The sequence below is a fragment of the Chrysemys picta genome, chromosome 2, assembly GCF_011386835.1.
Source record: "Chrysemys picta bellii isolate R12L10 chromosome 2, ASM1138683v2, whole genome shotgun sequence".
NCBI lineage: Eukaryota > Metazoa > Chordata > Testudines > Emydidae > Chrysemys > Chrysemys picta.
The window spans coordinates 79,359,035-79,375,029 of record NC_088792.1 but is presented as its reverse complement, the minus strand read 5'-3'; the positions used below and the strand labels follow the sequence as shown (position 1 = coordinate 79,375,029).

The window sequence follows — 15,995 nt, the reverse complement described above, 5'->3', positions numbered from 1 at the left end:
ACTCTTCAGGATCGCGCCTTCACACAAAGCACAATGTTTAAATCCCGGTGAAGGCATCACTCAGGAACACAATCTAGCAACTAACACTATCTACTGACTACTAACACACACTAACTAATTATATACAATGAACTAGGCTGAGACTAAATGGGAGGTTGTGAGACTACAACCACACAGAGCTCTGACTCCAGCCCTGGGTGGTGAAAAGGAACAGAGGGGGCCAGGGAAGGGGCCACAACCATGAGGCGTGAGTGCCACCCCTCTATGGATACTGCTAGGCAAAAGTCTCCAGCTCCAGCATGCTGGGCACGCACACACCTAAATGGAATACATGTCTGTATCTCCTCGAAGTAGTTAACACTATAATGGAATTTAAGGGTTCTTGCTACAGAGTTTGGTTCCACTGTGTGCCATGGAGTACACCAGTCTCTGATCAAGACACTAATTTTATTGTTGCAGTAATTTCACAAGACACTCAGTACTTCACCCAATTCCTACTTAGAAGCTATTTGAAAAAAGTACATCAATGTTTCATGTCAGAGCCTCAAACTCATAGTTTCCTTGTTCCTCTTCTCCCTTTCTCTAATAGCAATGGAGGAGCTTAGTCTACATCTGGTTAGTTTCTTGGTAACACAAGCTGTAGATCGCATGTTTCTGATGGTATTTACTATATATCTTTTCCCTCTACATGCAATTAACTACCATAAAAATTCCTTTGCCACACTCTAGGCACCCTTGCCATCAATGAAAAATGCAATCCCTATGCAACCAAGGTAATATAAATAAGAACACAAGAACGGCCATACTGGGTCAGACCAATGGTTCATCTAACCCAGTATCCTGTCTTCTGACAATGGCCAATGCCAGATGCTTCAAAGGGAATGAACAGAACGGGAGAATTATCAAGTGATCCATCCCATCATCCAGTCCCCGCATCTGGCAGCCAGCGGCTTTGGGACACGCAGAGATATGGTTGCACCTCTGACTATCTTGACTAGTAGTCATTGATAGATCTATCCTCATTGAACTTATGTAATTGTTTTGTGAATCGAATTATACTTTTGGCCTTCACAACATACCCTGGCAATGAGTTCCACGGGTTGACTGTGTGTTGTTTCCTTTGCTAGTTTTAAACCTGCTGACTATTAATTTCATAGGATGACCCCAGGTTCTTGTGTTATGTGAAAGGGTTATTCACTTTCTCCACACCACTCATGATTTTATAGATCTCTATCATATCTCTCCTTAAATCAACAACAAATCGCCAACAAACCACCACTCACAGGGACATATTCCAAAACAAAATTATGCATTACTAATATTCACAAAAGAGATCTAACCCTTAGATCTTCAACTCTCCCCCAAATGTCTGTTCAAAGAGCTTGGCTTTGCACATACCAAAACCCTTAATAAATCTGGGCTATTTTAGACCAAAGTGGGGAATGAATTCCATAGCTGAAGGGTCTTCATGGAGAACACCCTGCCAGCAGTTCCCTCTCTTATATGCCAAGGGAGCCCCAGCTTCCACTGATCACAGCTGTGGCAGTAAAACAGAGAGAGAGAAGAGTAATCTCAGGTCATTTAGCACTTTACAGATCCAAAAATCAAAACTTTAAACTCCACACAGAAGGCTCTACGTTAGCTTAATTGTGTTATTCTGTGATGAGTAGCCTTTGTCATGAGTATTTGTTATTTACAAATGTAAAAGTTTGCTGTGTAATGAAGTATTCAGGTGACAGGTTCTCTTGTGGTAGAATTCTGAAATATATCCAAGTCAGTGCAATTATCTTCATCAGATCTATCCAAATAGGATTGTGTAGCTAACATAAAAGTATTTCACATCCAGGGAAGTTGGCTCTGACAGAGATGAAAGTTGTATATCAATAGAAAACAAATTGACTTGAGGCCACATGACCAGAAGTATAGATTTTGAGCTTATTACCGTCAGAAAACCATTTAAAATTAGGAGAATTACATTTTCATGATATGCAAGAAAGAGTCAAATATCTCAGTACATGTGTGAAAGTATCAGACATACAACTATGGAGTGTTCATTTTAATAGCTCTGTTACTATCATTTCAGTTAACAAAAAGATCCATTAATACAGGACTATTGTTCTGAAGAACCACCAAATGGTAATCAGAGTTAATGCTAAATGAAAAGAATACACAATCATCGTTCATCTTCATAAACTACTAATCAGCAATGCCTGTTTCATGCCAAATGCTTTCTTACCAGCGTCTGAAAATAATTTAATTGAGATTCTTTATAAAATGAACATATTGTAATCTCATTTTATAGTATATATTTCCAAATAACTAGCTTTGTGATTGGTCCTATGGAAAAAATCAGACATCACACTATGTAATAAACAAAATTTAGATTAATTTCCTAGTAAATGCTGTGAACAGTGTATAATAAGCTGTCTTTGAAAAAAAAGATATGCCTTTGGAAATGATTAACTATTCTACTACAAGGACAAAAATGGTTAACAAGCATAAGGAATGGTACACTAAGAATTAAGTATACTAATATACCAGGCACACCTTCTCTTGAAAAGCTGCAGATCAAGACTACATTTAGATCAGGATACATACTCTTAAAGATCTGTTTCATATAATTTTGATATAATGTCCAGTTGGTTATGACATATTTCAACCAGATCTAGCATAAACTGGAGTGATGCTCTGTATTCTGTCTCACCAGACAACTGTTGAATATTCCATATGAAATGAAGAGGAAAAGGAAAGGGGAAACAATTTTTCATTGTGTCAAGCAATCAGTGTTGATGACCAAGTACAGATAATAGATACTATCTATTGAGTAATACATTGTAGAGTGCAAATACAGTAAGATTTTAAATACTTTAAAAGCATGTTCACATGCTAATGCTCAATTCATCTTCTTTTCTCCATGTGTTTCTTCCTTCAGTGACTCGGCTGCAAGTTTCATTTGCTGTGAGGAAAAAAAAATGGTGTCACTTGTTGCAGCGTAGTTTAAATGAAGTGAACAAAACAACGGAATCCGAAGGTAGAACTGAAAAAAGTACCACTTTGAATCTAATCAAATAGTGTTTAAAATGACAAGAAATAATTTTAAATTAATTCAAATTTGATTCCTTTGTAAAAAAAAATGAAAACACACTGTGCTTACAGCATGCCTGACTTGAACAGACAGTTTTTATTTGGTAACTGCCTGTCTTACTAGATCTGAACAAGCGCTCTGTGAGGCTGAAAGTGTCTCTTCTCTCACCAAGAGAAGTTGGTCCAATAAAACGTATTACCCCATCCACCTTGTCTTTCTCACCAAAAGACGTAGAGACTGACAGTTCAGCTTATATGTTAATTGTTTGCATGGTGAACAATACTTATACAGGTCTATGGACATAAGCAAACTCCTTCAAATGGAGTTACTGAGCCCTAGAGGTACCGCATGTAGAAGATTAGTAAGGTTGCAAGTTGCAACACTGGAAGAGTATATCAAATTAAATCTATTCTTTTAATAACTGGCCATGTTTTCAAAAGTACTGTGTGAGGAGTTAAATACAATTTTAGTATTTACGTGCCATTTATAATTTCACTGATTTTTTGAACCAGCATAGCACATTGATTAACTTCTCTTTGCTATAAAATCTATGAAAAAATATTTCATGGATGTATTGATAAATCACACATCTATACAACTATATATTTTTTAATGTTAGAGGTTTTTATTCTTGGAGAATGCATTATCTTTTTAGGGTGTCAATTTATGGCCTTTCTTTGCAAAATTAAAATAGGCAGTGAAGCTGTCCCATAGAACCTCTTTCCATTTAAACTAATTAATTAAAAAAAAAAGCTGTCTCTCAACAGCACCTAACTTTTTTGGAAAGTAGGTCTTAGATCTATCGTGTCCCTATATTTAATAACAAGGTTTCAATCTGCTCATATATCTATAATAAACATAGTTAAAACCTTGTTATGTACCACACCATAATATTTACTTCACCCGTAGTATTTCTGGCATTCTGTACAGTTAAAATGAGGAATAACACAGTAACTAGGCACTGCAAGTGTACCTACATTTCAACATTTGTTGCCCATTGTACAACTCATCCATGTTCTGTTTTCCGTAGTATGGTAAAGGGATTGTGTTGCTTGAAAGCTTGTCAGTTTAATTGATTAAAGTCACTATTTTCAGGGATTTGCCAGGCTAGCACCTCTGCCTGCTGATAGCTCAGAACCCTGGGAATCCGTACACTAAACTACCAGCAGGGCTGTTGCTAACAAGACCTAATTGTGCTCCTAGTTCTCCTCCTCCCATGAACAAGCCTGGCCCTTGCATCCTGACTCTATGCTGGCTTTGATTGCCTATTTGTTCACTTCTCCCGCAAATGCCTTTCTTCTTTCTCCCATGTAACCTCTACCCCATGGAACCTCCCTCCCTAAACTAACCCGTAAAACCACCCCCCATCATCTTTTGAACTCCTAGTCAATACTCACTTCTACCTGACTACAGGGATCTTTCAACTAATAATGGCTAGGCAGAGGGCCAATAGACATTACAGGTATTTTATTTATATTAATATTTTAATGGCATGACCAGATACAATCTAAATGTGCACACAACTAACCTATGTAACCTGGCATTCCGATCACAGTTATCAGAAGTCCCTTAGTTCTACCTCTACTTCTGCCTGCATGTGTTGTAGCTGATGACCGTATTGTTTGTGTTTATGTAGCCATCATATCCTATGAACAGAGGCCAGAGAGCATGCCGATATCAGGGTTGTAACCAGAGGAGTAGCTTTGCACCTACATAATTCATGAAGAAATCTCTCACATTTAGGAACCCAAACATGCAGTCTTGGTAGCACAGGGTCAAAAACTTATTTCTTTTCCTTTTGTTTTGATAGTTATATGACTCTTCTTCCTGGGCATATTTTCAGGTACGTAAAATGGTGACCATGAAGAAGAATTGTAACACAATAATCTTAGATAGGATGGAAAAATTAAATTATTGGAACATATTCATATTCTTTGTCATTACATGCTCCATTTCAAAAATGTGAATGGAATTTGCCTGTAGACTGAGCATCTGACTCCTGGCCAGGTAGTCTGAGGCTAGGTCTACACTGGAGGCAGGGGGTCGACCTAAGATACGCAACTTCAGCTACGCGAATAGCGTAGTTGAAGTCGGCATATCTTAGGTCGATTTACCTGGCCGTGAGGACGGCGGCAAGTTGACCGCTGCTGCTCCCCCATCGACTCCGCTTCCGCCTCTCGCTGTGGTGGAGTTCCAGAGTCGACGGCAGAGCGATCGGGGATCGATTTTATTGCATCTACACTAGACGCGATAAATCAATCCCCAATAGATCGATCACTACCCTCCGATCCGGCGGATAGTGTAGACGTACCCTAAAGGTGTTAAAGAGGAAATAGCAAGCCCCACTGAATATAAATTTTACTGTACTGAAGTGTCCTGAATATTGTACTGTATGTTTTTCTTGTAAAATTATTGAAGTTAATCTTAAAAAAAAAAGGATGTCTAGTGACAGGCTTTTGAGAGACCCTAGTGCTCAATGCATCACTATCATTGGAGGGCTCCCAATGTCCCTTGGAAAAGAGAGTTAAACTTCATTTTATTCAGTTCCTTTTCTTTGCCAGGCAATCTGCTGCTAAAATAGATGAATTTACTCCCTTGTAAAAATAAAATCTGGAAAGAGGGCAGTGGTGGTGATTTGTGTTATTCCTGAAGCTACAGTTAAGGTTTTGTCTCGATTACCAGAGAGGGCTCAACGTGAAGCAAGGATGCCAGGCATCAAAAATATCTGCTGAGGGAAGTTGAAGTCATTATGTGAAGCTTCTCAGTAACAAGACTGTATGATCAATCAAGAGTCTGTGGAAGCAGAAGGAGACTGGATGAAGCTGAGCCAAAGGAACTGTTCATGTACCACCTGCAGTTAACAGGTAAAGGTCTCATAATATCAGAAAAAATAGAATTCGTGCACGTATACTAAGGTAGTGCACATTGAGAATAAATTCCATAAAGATACACTGAAACAAGTAAGAAATAACTAGCTATTCTTTGGAGAGAAAGGGGATTGAAAGATATAGCCAAAGCAAAGAGAACAGATTGTGATGGACCTAAATGTGAGGAGGAAGGGGAGGGGAGAAGCTAGTTGTACTGAGTGGCATTTTTAGAATTCAAGAGTTCACAGCCTTGAACTTAGCATGACTTAATTCTAGACAATTCTACATACAGGGAAAGAGAAAGAGACCTGAACGTTAAAATATGGAAAGCAATCTCACGAGAAAGTAACTTTTACACAATCTCTAAAAGATTACCTAGCCATGCACTTCCCTAATCGTTCAATGAGTGTTTTGAAAACGCCAGTGTCCTAAAGTTTAAGCTGTTTTCCTTTTTTTTTAAATAATGTTTGATTTTATCAAATATGTAGAGAGTGGTATAAAGACAAGTGAACATATAACTAAGTGTATAACAGTACTGTCACAAAAACTGGAAATGAATAAGCTGCATGTGTCTATAAAAAGCACAATGAATTTCTGATCGAAGCTGTGGGGGAATCAGTTGAAAATGAAAGAGGAGAGGAGAGACCTAGGTGTGTTAGTTGATGACAAGATGACTATGAGCCACCAATGTGATATGGTTGTGAAAAAGGAAATGCAATCCTAGGATGTAGAAGGCAAGATATTTCCAGTAGAAATAGGGAAATGCTAGTGCCACAGTACAAGGCCCTGTATTGCGTACAGTTCTGGTTATCCATCTTCAGCAAAGAGGAATTCAAACTGAAACATGTGCAGGATGATCAGGGGAATGGAGAGTCTGATTACGAGCGGAGACTAAAACAACTTGTTTGTTTAACCTAGCAAAACAAAGGCTGAGAGGAGATATGATTGCTCTCTATAAACACATATGGGGGAGGGAGAGGGTAAATACCATGGAGGGAGAAGAACTATTTAAACTAAACAACTATGTTGGCACAAGAACAACTGATTGTGATCATGGGTGGGATGGAAACAATTTAATTAATCTTAAAACAGAGCTTGATAAATTTATGAGGGATTGTATGATGGATTTGCCTACAGTGGTAGAGGGCTGGGCTGGCCCTGGAGCTTCCTTCTGGTTCATGTATTATGTTCCTAAAATCTCATTCTTCCGGGCTTCAGCCCATCAACTGTAGGGTTCAGGAGGGGAACCCCTGAGGCGTTCGGAATTTTTTTTGGTCTTCTTTCTCTGAAGCTTTAGAGATGGCCACAGTGGCCTGGGACACTGGACAGGGTGGCCTGGTGCTCTGAGGTGGCACTTAGTATTCTCTGTCTCAGATGCTTGGCTGGTGTGTCTTGCTCATGTGCTTGGGATCTAACTGATCACGATCGCCATATTCGGGATCCAGAAGGAATTTACCCCCATGTCAGATTGGCAGGTATCTTGGGGTTTTTCCACCTTCCTTTGCACAACATGGGGCATAGATCACTTGCTAGGATCATCTGGATACATCTCATGAAATCAATGTCTGCAGTGCAGGGTCCTCGGGCATTGGTACATCTCAGTCTCTCCCGCTTCGCCTATGGCACACTATAGTCTCCAGAGGGCTGTAATACTTTGTTCTAATTTCGGTTGCTGAATTTAGTGCGTGTGTGCTGGTGGTGTTTAGTAGCCTGTGATAATATAGGAGGTCAGATTAGATGATCTGGAGGTCCCGTCTGGCCTTAAACTCTATGACACTGAAATTTTAGTTCACATTCTATCCAACGAAATTGGGATGCCAGGATTTATTTAATACAGAAGAACATTCAAACTTTGCCTCTTGTCTTTGCCTGCCTGTGGTCCAAATATGCTTAGCATGATATAAGCTAACTACAGTAAATGTATTTTTTTAAATTTCTATCTGCATTTCCATCCAACCTATACGCAAAATAAAATTAGTTTGCTGTACAAATATGTATTTGTTTTTCCCTAGCAACAATGAAAGAAAGGCCATAGCTGAATGATGGGATTCAGAGTCCCCTTCTGTATCCTTGCTGATTCATTTATTTAAATAAATGCCTGATTAAAACTAAAGGAAACTTAATTAAAGTGACTTCTACCTCTAATGTAAAAGCATCAGAAAGATACAGAGAACAGCAATTCTACCCAATTCATGACGCACCAAACTCAAAACTAATTCACTTACACGGAGTGATTTTCTTAAATTCTCAGCATTATTGACTCTAGTTTCTCTAATAAAAAAAATATCCAGAAGTCTTTGTGCTGTTCTGGACCTGTACATCCTAAACTTAGCTGAATGCAAAACTCATTTTAAAATGGGGACTTCAGCTCTTCTGATCTAAGATACAGTACCACCTCTGCCACCAGCTCTTTATATATTCCGTAGGTATCAGGGAGGCTTAACTTCAATTCCAATACTTCCTATGGATTTACAGGGAGATGGCTGAGGGCACACTGAAGAGAGTTAAGTTCAATGATCCAGCCAGGATCTTCAGGTCATTTTGGGTCGAGTTGTGTTTTACCAGCTCAAACTCAGAGTACTGAGGTAGGGGATCATTTGTGGCTTGAGAGGAATCTCCCTGGGCAGGGAGACCTCTCAGCTGATGTTGACTGGCTGGGGGAACAAGGCAGAGAAAAGGTACTGGGAGCTAAGGCTCTCGCTGAAACACTGTGGGCATCAGGAACTGGCCACTGTGGCAGCTTGCCAGGGGTCCTACATGGCATATATTTGTTCCCCTGCTGACTGACCTGAGACATGCTACTGAAGAAGGAACTGAGACAGCGCAGGAACTATGCTGGGGGAAAATTAATTCAGGTACTTATTGATTATAAACCCCCCCAAACAAAACTGTGGAAAGTGCTTGGGGGAGGCAAGGAGATGGATGCAAGAAAAGGACCCTTTTGACTCATCTAGGGTTTCCTCAAAGTGTTCCCCAAACACCCTCTCCCTGCCAGATGGAGACCAACCTGCAATAGAGGCAGAAGATGGAAACAAATCCGGAGGAAAAGAGCCCTCAGAGAGCTACTGAGGAAACCTCTGCCTCTGAGCATGGCCACGGGAGATGGGGGCAATGTCAATAAAGTTCACCGAGTTCACCTGCAGAGAGCACAGGCAGGCAGACTGCACAGGAGGTGAATGGGGAGGAACTTCTTGCCCATTTCTGAGACTTGGAAAACATGGAAAAATCCAGCAGTTCCAAGTCTGACTAAACAGCAGATTCCTATGTTTGAGAAAATCACATCATGCTTGATAACTTAAAAATCATGAGCTTTCAAAATGTACCTCTGCTCAAATAGTTAATAGCTGCTAATCTGATGGCTGTTAAATGGACTATCTGAAATACCTTGATGGTTTTCAGTTTCAGTTCTGTGATCCTGATACTTGATTACAGCCCCCAAACCACAGCTCATCTTAGCTTTGTTCTTTGCAGTCATGCTGGTTCCAGAATATAAGAAAGTCAAGGTAGGTGAGGTAAAATCTTTTATTGGAGCAACTTTCTACCTCGTCTCTCTCTCTCAGCTTTGTTGGCAGTCTCAAAAGAGAAGCCAATGATCAGTGTGAAGGCCCAACTCCCCTCTCAATCATAGACAGTCCTTCCAGGAAGGGTGAGAGAGGAAGTTTGCAGTACTTCAGCCTGTACTGTAACTGTTGTATGGATAAAAAAAGTACTTAAGTCTTGGAGACTGCAAATTTGGCACATTTCTCAAGCATTACATTTCCATGAAAATTTTAAAGGAAAAACATATAAATAGACCAAGTTTATCACTCCATGGAATCGTCACTGTAGGTGCGATACTCTGCTATGTAATCTTTCCCTTCCTTCTCTACTCAGCAAAGATCCAAGAATTTTGTGGCTAAATCCAAAAACTTTAAAAACTGTATTTAATTAAATTACAGACAGAAATGCTGACACGGTACAAAGAGAGTCTGGAGTTTTAAATAATGCTGTAATGTTTAAAATTTTCCTCTAGCCACAAATCAATTTTTCTTTAGGACAACTGAAAAGGCTTGGGGGAGGGGAATTGATTGGCTTGCAAGATTATTTTTGTACTTTTTTGTATTTTTGTAAAAAAATCCTTCTCTCCTCAAGGGTCACAAATTGACTCACTAATAATCCTGCGAACTTGAATTAACCATCTTCTCCCTCAAAAAAGTGTGAAAGTGAGGAGATCAGCATACTTCCAATATCTGTTTGCAATCGTCATCCTACGGACATAAAAATCTTGATGCTTTTAGGCAAAGGTGCCAATTGTATTTGATTATAGCGGACTCTGAAAGAAGGGGCTTTTAAACTGTGTAATTTAATACTACGAACAATACAGTATGTTGGCAAAAGGGAGATAGTTACAGATATAAGCAAATACAAAGAAAGGCACAATTACATTATAAACCTGGATTAAAGAAAAAAATTGAGCTGCAGGGCATTTTATTACAGCAGTGTCCAGACTTTACCCACTAAAGGCTTCATTTGAAACCTACCTTTAATGTGCATATTATGAATGGATTGCAGCCATCTTTATCTTTTATATCAAAGTGCAGATCCTAGAAACAACAGGTCCCAATGTGCAAACTCCGTATCATGCTGTAAAGCAGCATTATCCTGATCAAGATGGAATACAATGGGATCTGTAGTCTCATTAGACCACCACTATAGAGCTCTATGTGCTATACTCTGGCTATCTCTGCATTACAAATACAGGAAATCTGTGACCTTTGTATAATGGGCTTCTATTTTTGTCGATGTTCACATCACACATTTTTCACACAATGAGTATGCTCTGATAAACCAGTCTCAATGTTTATGTGTGGTTTTACAAAACAAAGTTGCAATTTTCTTCAGAATATTTAGATGCATTTTGTATGTATTACCTCTTTTTTCCACTTGCACATAATGATATTGCCCTTGTGCATTCGTTGAGCTCTATGCCATAGTTATGTTATGCTTCAGAGTAACATTACATTTTCCAATTTTCTTTTCGCTCTTACGTTCATAAACTATACTGTAGCCAGATTTCCAATAGTTATTGCTACTGGGTCTTACACATTTAAACAGAGAAAAAGGGGCCCCATACAACACTTCAGCAGCTAACTTGTGGAAAACAAGGTAAGATTACCTGAAATAGCTAGAAAGAAGAAAATCAAACTGCTGAGCTGAAACTAGACTTCATCGATGCACCAAATAAATATTTTTCGACACAAAACCACATATACAAATATGCAGATATGGAAATATGTACTAAAGTTAGTAAAGACTATATGCCTCTAACCAGCCACTTCTTCGTTTGCTTTTCTTCTACTAGCCAACTAAAATTCCTTCGAGTGTACTGTTTTAATTTTTATATAGGACAACATGTTCAATTATTTCTTGATTTATTTCATATTTACAATATGAAAATGGAAGGGGAAAGAAAACGTTCATGTGACATTCATGTGATGGTGCACGGTAACAGCAGAGGTAGATTCTAGGGCTTATGATTTATGCAGGTAACTAAGAAATATCAGCTAAATCTACATGCCAGCCAATAGCATGATAGTGCATGTCTGTGCCTGGAATGCCTACTGCCCTATATGTTTTATTCCTTTTGAGCAATAAAAAGTCTAAGAATAAATCTGAATGGAACAGTAGCTATCCCGCAATGCTGCAGGGACAGTGTATGGTAAGCATGGATCTATCTATCATGACTAAGTGCTTTCAGAAAACAAGAATTACAGGTATGCAATTTTATTTTCTCTGAAGGTAGTGTCACAGCAGATCCCCACTTATATTAACAAGCTCAGCAAACGTTTTGGGGCAACAATAAAAGCATTCAGTAATTGCAGGATACCTTCAGGCTCTTTGCAGGTGGGGAAAATAATTACATTTTCTAGCAAGGAGAATAAGATAGCTCAAAACAAAACACTAGTTATTATAAATGGGCGAGGGAAGATGGAGCACTCTCAGTTTGGAGGCAGATTATGTGATACCAAGAAGCTAAACCTAGAATCACAGCCTAACACTGAATTCAGGCAATACTATTTTGCATAGGTATACAGACCATTCCATGTGGCTCTGTGTATCTCCTGGAGACTATTGTATCTGAGGCTGGATATGGGATCGATTATTCTTCAGACTGAATGTGCCTTATAATGATCCTGAGCTATAGATTCATTTAGAAATAGTTGTCTTGGGGGTACATTTACACTGCAGTCTGAGGTGTGATTACAGCTTGTGTAAGCATACTTGCACAAGCTAGATTAAAGCTAGCTCAGGTATGCCTACACAAGCTGCACTCACACCTCTGGTTGCAGTGTAGACATACCCTCAGATACAGCATAATCTATTGATCAAGGATCCAAAGAAATAAGAACCTGTATGTTCTAAGGGTACTTCTATACAGCACACGGCAGCAAGCCTCCCAGCACAAGTCAACAGACCTGCGCTGGTGGGGCTTGTGCTACTGCGCTAAAAACAGCTGTGCAGACTTTGTGGCTTAGGCTGGAGCTCGGGCTCTGAAGCTGAGGGAGCAGGGAGGGCTTCAGAGCTCAAGTGCCAGCCCAAGCTGCAACTTCAAAGTGCTGTCTATACAGCTGCTTTTAGCGTGATAGCAAGAGCCCTGTGAGCCCAAGTCTGCTGACCCAGGCTGCATAGACATACTCTAAGACAGTTATTTATTCTGCTCCAGATAATAGTTTAAGGTACTGCACAGAATTGGGTGGTGGATGTGTCTTTGGTACCAGAGGAGCCATTGGTCCCAGTTGCACCAAGACTGCTGGCGTGAGTAACACCAATAGTATTAGCACAAGAGCCAGTACTGAAGGCAAAGGCACTGATAACTGGGGTGTGGTATTCTGAGAGAGAGAGAGGGATATATATATATATATATATGAGTCTGCTCTATTAGCTTATGCTGAGGAGGCTCATGCACTAAGTTCCAGAGGCCACAGGTTCGGTCCTGCACCAATGACTGGGGTCCGTCGCGTTACACAGGCATCAACACCATGCATGCTCCCTCAGTGATGACAGCTCCAGGAAGGTGTAATTCTGACCTAATGATGTGAGTTGCCAGTGCTCAAACTGCTGGATTTGGATGCACTACAGAGCATGAGTCAGGAATGGTGGGTAGATAAGGCATGATCTAAAGAACTGAGTGATGTGACTAGCTCTACTCACCCTGAACCTGGTCCTCTGAATTGCGACCAAGCACCAGGTGGTGGGTCACACTTAGAGTGACCAGATCACAGAGGCGAAATATCGGGACGCGGGGGGGGGGGGGGGGGGGCGGAGCCAAAAAATAAAAAAAACGGTGGGGAGAAAGAAAAAAAAAGCACGAACAAGCGGGAAGCGCCTAGGCTGGCGCCAGCCATACACAGATGTAAACAGCGGCCCCCGGGATGCAACAACCCTCGCCCGGAGCCCGAGGACTGACACCCCGATGCCGCGGAGATGGGCACGGACAAGGGGAGCGCCCCCGCCAAGTCCCTGCGTGGAGACCGGCCTGGGCTGGCCGCGGGCGCGCCAGTGTGTGGCAGCCCCTTCCCTGGCAGGCTCCAGCTCCCCGCGGGTCCGGGAGTGCGGAGCTGTAGCTACCTTCACGCCACTGGGCTACACCCCGCTGGAGAAGCGGGATCTTGCCGCGGCCCTCAGGCCGGGACTCGCCCAAGCATCGCGGGACGGGATCTCCTCACCTAGGGTTGCACACCCAGCCAAGCACGCACTGCTCCCCCCGCCCTGCCCCCTGGAGGCAGACAGATTCACAGATTCTAATTATCCCCAGCACCGCGGCGGAGCCGCCGCCCGACCGGCCCTTCCAGCCGCTCCTCTGCCTCTCCCTCGCCGCGTGTCAGGCAGAGGCATGCGCCTGGCACCCGGCGCCAACTACACCCCTCCGGGGCCAGGGCGCACATGGCGGAGGTGAAGCCCCGAGGAACCGGAGTCCCCACGCGGGCAGCTGCTGCCCCCTCACCCCCACCCATGGGCGCGTAGGGAGCCGGTTCCCCAGGCCGGACCCGGGGCTGCCTCCCTGCAGGTACCCCCCTGCCCTCCTGCCTGCGCTCGGGCCAGGGCCAGGCCGGACTCACCCTGCTGTCCCCGGGCCTCCTCCCTCCAGCGCTTGCCTGGGAGGGAGGAGGAATGTGGCATGCTTCGGAAAGAGGCAGGAATTTGGGGAGGGATCCAATGGGGCAGTGAGGGGGTGGGGCCAGGGTGGGGATTTGGGGAGCTATCCATGGGGGAAGAAGGGGGCGGAGTTGGGGTGAGGGAGGGGGCGCGAGCCGGAGCGGAGAGCAAAAATTGCTTGTTTGTCCAGTGTCCCGACCAAACATTGGTCGGGACGCGGGACAAACGAGCAAATATCGGGACAGTCCCGATAAAATCGGGATGATAGTCACCCTAGTCACACTGCACAACATCAGTGTCTCCATTGGCTCTGATGAGCTTGATATAACTAAATTCTTTGAGGATGCTGATGTGCTATGGGACTTCTATTGCTAGTGTTACAGCTCTGTGCTTGGCAATGATTCAGTTTCAGCACCTCAGGGGAAACTTGACTTGAGAACACTGACTCATAGATTTTATGACCAGAAGGGACCATTATGATCATTTAATCTAACCTTCAACATAATACAGGCCATAGAATTCCATGCAATAATTCCTATATCACGCCCAATAATTTCTGAATGAACTAGAACTACCATATCTTTTAGAAAGACAATCAAATCCTGATTTGAAGATTTCAAGTGACAGAAAATCCACCTGTTCCCTTGGTAAAAAAGTGTGTCTTATTTCTAGTTCAAATGTGTCTAGCTTCAATTTCCAGCTTAGGATCTTGTTATGCTTTTGCCTGCTAAATTGAAAAGCCTTCTGTTATCAGGAATCTTCAGTTAATTTAGATGCTTATATAATATGATAGGTCACTTCTTAACATTCTCTTTGATAAGCTGATGGGACTGAGCTGCCTTAATTTCTCACTGTAAGGCAAGTTTTCCAGAATTCAGATAACTCTTGTGCCTCTTTTTTGAACTCTTTTCAATTTTTTAACATCCTTTTAAAATGTGGACACTAGAACTGGTCACAGTTTGTATTCCATTAATGGCCTCACCAAAGCTGTATCCAGAGTGGTACTAAACACCTCCTACACCTTTTCAACATTCTCCTAGATGTATAGATTTTAAGGTCAAAAGGGACCATCATGATCATCTGATTTGACCTTGTGCACATTGCAGGCCACAGAACCTCACCCACCCACTCCTGTAACAGACCCCTAACCTCTGGCTGAGTTACTGAATTCCTGAAATCATGATATAAAGACTTCAAGTTACAGAGAATCCACTATTTACACCGGTTTAAACGTCAGTGCCCCCTGATGCAAAGAGAGGCCAAAAAACAAAAAACCAGGGTCTCTGCCAATCTGATCTGGGGAAAAATTCTTTCCCAACCCTAAATATGATGATCAGTTAGACCCTGAACTTGTCAGCAAGACTCACCAAGCAGATACCTGGGAAAGAATTTTCTGTAGTAACTCAGAGCCCTCCCCATCTAATTTATATAGCCAAGGATTATGCTAGCCCTCATAGCCACAGCACTGCATTGGGAGCTCATATTCAGTTGGTTATCCTGCATGACTCTTCCATCTTCTTCAAGTCACTGATTTCCAGGGTACAGTCCTCTCCATCTTAAATTACATTTAAGAAGACTTGCACCTTGAGGACTTTTGGACCAACTTCACATCTGACTTAATCAGTACTGCCAAGACCAACAATTTTGTGAACTTCAAGTTAGCAAAAAATATCGAAAAAGCAAAAGAATAAAAGAGAAGTAAATACAAAACACAACTTTTCAGAGAAAAAAACACCGAGGTAAAAGATGAAAAAGCTCTGAGTAGACAAGAAAACAGATGCATAACATAGCTAATCAAGTAGTTGCCATGAGAAGTGCCTTCCCTGTTAGCAATAAGAAAGTATCGGGTCACCAGAGCTGGCAACCAAAGCCTTAGCTATGGGACGCCTGCCAGTCATATACACAAG

The 15,995-nt window shown here is 41.8% G+C and overlaps 1 protein-coding gene across 2 annotated transcripts in view; it reads right to left on the bottom strand.

The window, feature by feature from the left end:
* Nucleotides 1-2,041: 2,041 nt before the first annotated feature.
* Nucleotides 2,042-15,995, bottom strand: part of ANO10 (anoctamin 10) — a 244,863-nt gene continuing 230,909 nt past the window's right edge. For both annotated transcript variants that reach the window (XM_005278692.5, XM_042840585.2), the window contains one exon: nt 2,042-2,956. In XM_005278692.5, the coding sequence (XP_005278749.2) occupies nt 2,894-2,956 (63 nt within the window). In that variant the 3' untranslated portion in view covers nt 2,042-2,893. The remainder of the gene's footprint in view (nt 2,957-15,995) is intronic.